Genomic DNA, 9,026 nt, shown 5'->3' on the forward strand with positions numbered 1-9,026 from the left:
TGAGCTGAGGAAATTATTTGGTTTGAACTGCAGTGTGGACTGAGTTTGCTGTGTGTGCGTTTGTCTCTCTCTGTCTCTCTGTGTTTCTCTCTCTCTCACTTTGTGTCTTTGTGTGTCTCTCAATTTAATATTGATGACATTCTTATTTTTAGGTATACCTTTCCACTACCAACTGAGAAGATTCCTTCATTGTCCAAAAGCACTGGGAAAAGTCCAAAGTGTTTCTCTAAAATAAGTTCCTACGTGGACTGCACACTTCAATTGAACAGCAAAGCAGAAAGTTGCAGTGCAAGATCAAAGTCTGACTTACCAGTACAATTAAACCCTGATCATTTTTCCACGAAAAGGAAAAAGGAAAAGAAAATGATGCAAAGTATATCGGGGCTAGAGAAGGCCAAATCAATGAAGAATAGTTCTGTCCCAGCACCGATCCATTCAAGTTCAATTTCCTCTGACTCCAGTGAAACCGAAATGGACCTGTGCGAAAATGCGGAGGCCTTGAAAGCTTCTAAAGCTTTGCCAGCCCAAGGCAAGAGATGGGTGGGGGATAGAAACCGAACTCAAAAGGACGGCCAAGCCAGGCCTGCTGATAAAGCATTAAAGAAGAGTTCTGGCAACATCAGTGGACTCAGCAAGCAACGGCAGAATAAGAGATGGAAGAAGGCTGCGAAAGGTGGAAGCAAAAGAAATGCAGATGGGAGCCCTGCTACGGACATGAAGCTTAAAGACAGAGGGCAAGAGTTTAAGGAAGAGGCTCAGTGGTACACCGACCCACTTACAGATAATATAATGTCCAACAATTCAAAAAGCAAGTTAGAGACTGCTTACAAGAGCCGCTTAAGTTCATTTACTGATACGGACCTATTAGAAAAATTGCCAGCATCAATTAAAGATCTGTGTATTGATGATAGTTATTCCACAGACTACCTCTTGACCGGTGCATTTGTTGACGGTCACTTTGTTGACATCCCCACGTTACTTGATGAAAAAGAATTCAGTGAAATTTTAGATTGCTCTCGAACAAAGTCGGACTCATTGGATGGTCTGCAGAAATCAGTGGAGCTCTTCTGTGAAGGAGACATTAATCAGTCAGCACTCGATTCGAGTGCGTTTGACTTGAAGCAAGACAGTGGAATCGTAAACTTCACCGCAAGCAAAACTGAAGAGCTCGAAGAGGAATGCAGTATAATATTGGACGGATTGTCATTGCTAGATGAGAATAGTATATGGGAGGATGGCCCAACAGTGAGTAGGGTGGAATCTTTAGGATCTCCGTTGAGTGTACCATGTCCAGATCAATTCGCCTCTGACCAAGTCAGATTTTGGTTGTCATCTTGTGTTCCAGCCAGCGTTGATGAGACTGTAGCACCCTCATTCTTCAAGAATGACGCCTTGTTGCCTGTGCAAGATAATGGTTGGAAAGGTCATTACGAAATCAGTTTTTCTGCCTTAAAAGATCAGTGCGATAACTGCGTGTTTTCTCCTGGTAACACAAACAGTTGGGAAAGTGACTCCCAGAAAGGAATGGTTACTTTAGAACCAACTCAATCTCATGCACTAGTTTCTACTGAAGGCGAGATCCCTGTTGAAATTAATTCCAGTTTCAAACCCACATTTAAGGATGACTGGTCAGGCTTGTGTGAAACGCAACCAGGAGACTTAATGGACCATGTAAGAAACATTGAATCAGAAACCTTTCCTATTGAGCTGAACATGGCTGCTTGCATCGCCACAGCTTGCTCAGAAGATGACCTGCTCAGTCTGCTTCCAGGTAGCGAGTATCTACAGTTGGATGATAGTCTCTTAGTTGAGTTTCAAGTTGAGCGTACAGTCACGCCCCCGAAAGACAAAGCGGACGTGGCAAATCCAGCTGTGCAGCTTGGTGACGCGGAAGCAAAGAAGTGGGGTTCGATCTTTGGAATCTGTGAAGAGAACCTTTTTGAAAACACTGACGACTTAAAATCAAGAGCTATCGAAAAAATATGGAAAGTAGCTCCTGACGAGGACAAAGCCGCATTGCCAAAAAGCATAACAAAGGTCACGGGTTGCCAGACTTCCTTAGGCACAGAGTTGCCTTTAGAGGAATCTGTTGTTTCAAAGCTGCAGGACAATCTGGTCCAGAAATCCGAATGTAATTTCTGGGAGGAAAAAAGGGGAATAACGGAGCGTTTGGGCTCTATGGACACAGTGCTGGCAGCAGATGGCAATGAATGGGAACCTAATTCTAAGGAGACGAGAGCTCCAGTCACAGGAGGAGTGGAGCAGCTGTTCGCTCAGAGTAATGTGAGGAACGAGGCGTTCTCTCCATCAGATGGTACAAATCTGAAATCTGCCCCCCCATATAGTACAACTGGGCAGCCCAGCAGTCTTGGTGGTGACGAAAAGTCTTCAACAAACTCTAGTGTTGAAAATGTAGAGAAGCAGAGTAAGAGCAATGTCATACCTGTCGTGTTACCTGAATGTTTATGGGGAAGTTTAAGAGATATCCTGGACGACTCGAGAGAGTCTAGCGATAGCTTTCCCCACTTTGAGCTTGGTGCTCCAATTGCAAAAGAACAGAGCCCGTCAGGCTCGCTGGATTACAGCAGTATTGACCAAGTGAACGCACTGTCCAGGACTATCCCCAAATTCTGTGAAAATGTCACACGGTCAAGCGGCGAAGGGTTACAGAGTGCATCATTGCCTCAGGATTACTCTACCTCTGAGCAAACACCAAGCAGGTTTTGTGGTTCAAAGTCTGAGGGAGATAAAGGGAAATCTGAGTGCCATATTATTGCCAATCCCAGCCTCATTAAAGAGGGTCTCCCTCAAACGACGGAATTCCAGGCAACAAAATATAAAGAGACCGGAATGGACAAAGGCAGTCGAGCAACTCGGGAAACTGATAAAGATCTGCTGAACACTGTCCAGTTAGGGCTCCAGGCTCTAGATCTGGAAAATAATGGAAACGTGGCAGAGAAAACTCAGGCAAATGTTTCTGAGTGTCAAGATAGAACTTTTTTGAGAGGAGGTGATGGCGCCCAGCAGGAGCTGCAGATGTGCAGAGGAACCCAAAATGAGCTAGAGCCATGCAAGCCAAGCTGTTCTGTCTCACATCAACATTCTGAGGTATGTATCCCCAAATTACACCATTTCTGGGAAACGGTTTGAATTGAATTTGTCAGTGCACAGTACAAGTAAACATTTGGGGATTTGTATGCAGGATGTCGTTTTGGTATCTAATATACAGTAATGTACACACTACGTGGAAAGGGAAGTATTTAGTTTCTTTGTGAAGAATCAAGGACAATTGTCGCATGTGAAGTAATGTGTGTTGCATCTTTCCACGTGATGTGTTCTGTCTTTGGTTCTGATCTGGCATGGCATGGTCAATATAAAGTGTCAGAGAGGGTGTGGACTGTCATACATTCATTGCCAGGAACTGGAGTCCAGTCTATGACACTTTACCTCAGAATTGTTATCAGAATCATTTGGGATATTTCCTCATCCTTAGTATATAAGTTTAAGAAATAGCCATAAACAATGCAAGTTGTTGTAAAACTGCTCAAGTTTCTGTTACTCATAGTGTCAGATACGTAGAGGAGCAGAGATATCCTGCTGTATTTTTTGTATTCACAGTTAGCTACAAATGACTAGAAGGAGATTTAGACCCAATGTGTAGCTTATTTACTCCATAAACTGAGAAATATCTAGGTAAGTGGTGACCAACAAAGTAAATGTTTCTTCATGAATATTTCTTGATTCGTGGCATTGTTGGTTGGCCGGGATGCTACCCGCATGAAGGGCGCTATATAAATGCAAGTCGTTGTTGTGGGCTAACAAAATAAATGTTTCTTAATTGAATATTTCTTGATTTATGTCATAAATATATAAATGCAAGTTGTTGTGTTAATTGCAGATTATCTCCAGTTCCAAAAAAGTATCAATCTATTTTACGCAGATTTCCCCAGCCCAAGCAAGGAGCCACAAGGAGAACGATTGTCCCAAAGGCTCAAGCTGCCAGGTCATAAACAACCAGGAGAGGTCAGCCTCGACCTTTTCAGAAAATGCAGGTTGGTGCATCTTTGAAATTGGTGGTATCTATTTTGTATTTCAATATGTACATCTTGAGGGCTGTCAATGCAGAAGTCCTGGTGGTTCAATGCTTCACCCTCTTTATCTATCTTTAAATCCTACCCAAAGACCCACTTCTTCGACCGCTTATGGTCACCTTCCCCTTCTCCCTACTTTAAGACCAATTTCACTTTGATGAGCTCTGTGTCCAATTGGTGTAATATGGTTATGTGGTTTAGTGTTTTAAAATACAATATACTTTTACATTTATACAGTGCCTTTCACGTCCCAAAGTATTTGACACTGCTTGACACATGCTTTTATTCTATAAATGGACACCACTTGTGTATTTTGCTAGCTGTAAAGTCTTAACACTCCTGTTCAGACATGTGGGTAACACTATGGTTTGTTTTTAATCAAAGGCAGTTACCTCTTCTTACTTTTGAGTTTTGCATGTTCATAGATCTCTGTCCAAAATTGCCCTCTGTTGTTCACACAAACTGTTCCATTAATTTGCTTAAAATGCCACTGTTTAAACATAAGTTTATTTGTTGCAATGCAGATTGTGTATGCAGCAGAACGTCCAGTAATCGAGTAGCATGCTCGGATGCCAAACATCAAGAAGAGCCAGAGGTAAGCCTTACGTTATTTTAGAAAGAGCATTTCCCTCTCAGTGCTTTAAATCTTAATGTCGTAGCGTTGATTCCAGAAGTGATTGTTGAAACCACAGCTTATCTTGCTTGGCACAATATAACAGTTCACTGTAACAGGAGTAAATAAAATGTCAGTGAACTCTTAATCAAAAAAAGTGACTAGTTTTGTTTAAATTGTCGTTTTTTGAGGTCTTACAATGGCTGTCGGTAGAGCCATTCATTGCCTTAAGCCTGTAAATAAAGTAAAAATCCTTTGAAGTGCTTTAAGGCATGTCGATGGCATGATAAGGTGCTAAATCAAATGTACGTATTATTATGAAGCTATTACTATAGACACCAAGAAGATGCCAGTTTGCTCTCCCATCAGTACTACGTTGACTCTTATCAGGAGAGTTGGTGAAGTTGAGCTCAGTATCCCTCAGCTTTGGAGTGTGTATGGTGGAGTTGGGGAGCCTGCTTTTCTGTTGCTTGTCATCCAGTGACCCCTGCTGGAAAGCTCACGTGTGTGCATATATATAGTGCGAGTAGGGTCAGTCTCTGCTCCGATGCCCTCCACAAACTAGTAACCTGCAACCCTCGCTATATTTGGAACTGGAAGATGCTCTGGAACTCCCTTCTTCACTCCCTTCGCCTCCTCCCCTCTCTTCCTACTTTCAGGTCTCGGCGAAAGACCTTTCTTTTCGACCGTGCCTTTGGTCACCTTCTTCCCCCTCCCCCGACTCAGTTCTGGGATCCGTTATTGTGAAGCGTTCTGAGACGCCATCCGGCATGGAGGGAGTTATATAAATCCAAGTTGTTGTTGTATTTGGTTTCATGTGGGTGACATACCAGAGCACAACCACAACCCATTGCAGCCTGACATCACTACCTTCAGAGCAGGGAGAAAATTTAGTTGGAGGAAAACGTTCAAATATTTGATCGATATAAAAGCAAAGATGACTAAGAACTGTTACACTGTTTAATTTTAAGTGTGCTATGTGGAAGTTTTTGTGTGTGTGGGAGTGGGCTGCAAAATATAGAATACAAGATTGAAGATCCCAATTTAAACACATTTGGAATTTTCTGTTCTTAAGCTTAATGTGTACTGAGAGCTGGAATGCTTAATAAAAATAGCTTTGTTGGCTTCCCCTCTTCATGACTTAGCAACACCAACTTACATGTAAATAAACATCTCAAAGTGCTTGAAAGATGCAATGGTAAGGTGCATGCAGGGAAGGGGAGATTGAAGATGTTCTTTCACTGAAGCCATAATAATCCTGGCATTTGATACGGCTCCTTTCATGTCGAGATGGCGTCTCAAAGCACTTCACACAATTTACAATAACATGTTATGACTGTATTTTGTAGTTCATGGCTGAAACCCAAACACTTTGCAGTGACAACATAAATAACCCCAGGTGAGCTCTGGGGTGCGAGGAATTCATAGAATTGTTTTTCTGCATCGGAGAGTCTGAGTGCTTCTATATTTCTTGCAGCATTCGAAACCAGAAGACCGCGACACAGACCACAAAATGTATAGAAGTACGGAGGAATATAAAACGTAAGGCTACACAGAAGCCATCCTGCTTGTACAAAGTTGCCATTCCGTTCATTTGCCCTCACCAGACAGAACAACTTCCACTAAAGTGAACGGTTCATCAATGGGAAAAAATCAACCTCATAACTCTACAATGTTGCCTTGCCTTCTCACGGCATCTTCAGATCAATGTGGTAATAGCTAAAAATAAACACTAATTTGTTGTCTATTGAGGAACCTGTGGCGGTTGGCAGTTCCTGATCAGTTTGACCATCTACAAGGGTTCATCAGATCGTCTGTCACAACTGTGTCCGGCATTCCTCAGCCCTGTGATTTGTTTTACTAGCGCTTATTCAAAACTGGCTGACGCTAACATTTATGGGAAGTAGATGTGGCTGAGCTTTGTTCTGCAGGAGCTGTGATGGATCCATGTGCTGAGAGAAAATGCAGTTATTAGCCAGAGCAAAACCCAATCTGATAAGCCACTAACCACCCGGCTCCAGAGTCCGTCGACCGGGCAAGTGGTATGTCTCAGCATTATTGCTGCAGTAGTTATATAAAAAAAATCGCTCTGACTTACGGCGATTGATTTGTGGGTCTTTCACAATTCCTTCAAAAACTTTCACATTGCAATGTCGCACGTATGTTATCCTTTATATATTCCGCTACTAAAATAAATAGTGAACGGGTAGAGTGCTTACTTAATCCTCCTTTAGTCCTGCTCTTAAGAGTGTAAAACCCTGAAAATGTTTTCTTTGCATTAGTGTTTTTAAAAGGGTGTGTTATGGCGTGGCGTCGTCTGTCATTTTAACCAGGTTACATTTGAGTAATGTGTTCCTTTTTATATCTGTGACTGACAAGGTGAAAACGCTTCACTTTAATTTTCGTGATAGTCATTTGAAAATCGTAGATTTTTTTTTGAAAAGCATTTTTAAACTTGTAATTATGCCATGAGCCTATCTATAGAGTGCAAATGGTAGCTTCACTCACACGTGTTTTTACTGATCTTAAATTTAAAGGGTCAAAATTGGGAATATTTTGTAAACTGAAGTCCTATTGCCCATTTGAAATTGGTTCCGCAGTCGACTCAAACAGTGAGATTTCGATTATATTTGTAGCGTTAATTTTAGCAGAAACGCTAAATGATTTGACTTAAATAATTATGTGAGGGGAAAATGAGATTGTACCTTGCTAATTAGATCAAATAACGTGAGTTACTGCAATTTATAATAGGGGCTGCCTATCTGTCCAGTTGTGTGTATTCTAGATGACCAGCACCTCTACTTGTTTTTATTTGATAAAGTATAAATGGTGCTTATCTGCTTCGCAAGACAGGTGGCTTGTCCAAGGACCATTTTAGACACGAGCGTAAACCAGTAATTGTGCATGGTTCAAGGGTATAGAAGGGCCTTTTTTCCTCCTGGTTTGGTTTAGTTTAATTGAACCATATTCAGTGACAGTTGCTAGTGCCTTTTTTTCATTTTAAATTTTCATGAAATGTTTTGTGTTGTCTGGGATTAAAGCCTGCATGTTTGGCGGTAATGCCGTGGAGCGGGTAAACTGCATATTTATAATTTTTCTCCCTGAATACAACATCAATTGCATTTATGTAGCGCCTTTCACATTGGGGGGAGGGGTTGGTCGTCCCAAGCACTGGAATGCATGACTTACATTGGTGTCTGGTCATGTGTGAGACTGACCACCTCAGTAGGCAACTTGACTATAGTTGAAACGATGAGGCATCATAGCGCATAGATGAACACTCTTCTTGCCCCCATGTCCACATACTTGTGGGGGGGGGCATTGGACTCCATTTAGGAGCAGCAACCCTGGATTGTACTTGTGATTTTTTTCCCCCTCTCCAAGCCAGGGGCTCTCTGAAACCAATTGCTACACAACCTCCAATGCCCTGGCTGAGATCAGGATAGATCTGTTTGGATCCAGGAAGTCTTCCTGTATGGCTTGGGTGAGTTACACTTAATATGATTAGTATTTTACAGTATTAGTAGCTGTTATTTATACATTTTTACAAATATTTGATTGTGTAAAGGTAAGAGCTAGCCAAGAACTTAATAACAACCGTGCTTCATTACTTTATAAAATGTCCTGGTGAAAGTTTTGAAATTTATTAGATACTATTACTGACCAATTTTTGGATTCAATTTGATGGGGGGCAAGATTTCCCTGAATACAGTATCCACAATGGATAAAATTTTGAGCCAAACTAGTCTTACTTTTTAAATCTGGTATGAGAATAGGCAAGGGCATTTATCAATGCTCCGTGCACGTTGGAAGTAGATGAATCTGTGCAGGAAGATTACAATATGGATCTCTGTAATCATGACCCAAGATTAGTTTTCAGACGCATTCATACTCTTAGTTGATGAGAGAGGGAGAGATGTGTTCTTTGTAAGTTGCTCAATAAAAGTCTTCAAATATGGTCCTCAATTTGGTTTTCTAAGAACGTAGAGGCACGGAATGAACAAAAGGCCATTGGGCCTGTCCAAGCTCACTTCCTTCCACCGCATTTCTTTCAAATGCTCCAACTAAAGAACTGTCTTTGCCAAAAAGTTGCTTTCTGAAATTTGTTTTGTAACGTTGTGCTGAAAGAATATCATAGTCATGGATTCTGCATCAAGTAGCATCATTATTACAAATGCATAATCTGATTGATTTTTATATCTTTAAGGCATGGGGCTGGTTTTCTTCTATTATCATTTTAATTTTCAATGTATTTTTATCGGACATTGTTTGTCAACATTTTGCATAACCCAAATAAAATCAAAAGTGTTAAATAATGCAAA

The 9,026-nt window shown here is 41.3% G+C and overlaps 1 protein-coding gene across 1 annotated transcript in view; it reads left to right on the top strand.

Annotated features, from left to right (window-relative positions):
- LOC103188147 (uncharacterized protein KIAA0232-like) overlaps positions 1 to 9,026 on the top strand; it is a 30,019-nt gene extending 20,993 nt beyond the window's left edge. The window contains exons 4-7 of the mRNA XM_007908008.2: positions 153 to 3,108; positions 3,941 to 4,052; positions 4,616 to 4,686; positions 6,182 to 9,026. Coding sequence (XP_007906199.2) covers positions 364 to 3,108; positions 3,941 to 4,052; positions 4,616 to 4,686; positions 6,182 to 6,250 — 2,997 coding nt within the window. The 5' untranslated portion in view covers positions 153 to 363 and the 3' untranslated portion in view covers positions 6,251 to 9,026. The remainder of the gene's footprint in view (positions 1 to 152; positions 3,109 to 3,940; positions 4,053 to 4,615; positions 4,687 to 6,181) is intronic.

This window comes from Callorhinchus milii, unplaced genomic scaffold (assembly GCF_018977255.1).
Source record: "Callorhinchus milii isolate IMCB2004 unplaced genomic scaffold, IMCB_Cmil_1.0 Scaffold13, whole genome shotgun sequence".
NCBI classification, from domain to species: domain Eukaryota; kingdom Metazoa; phylum Chordata; class Chondrichthyes; order Chimaeriformes; family Callorhinchidae; genus Callorhinchus; species Callorhinchus milii.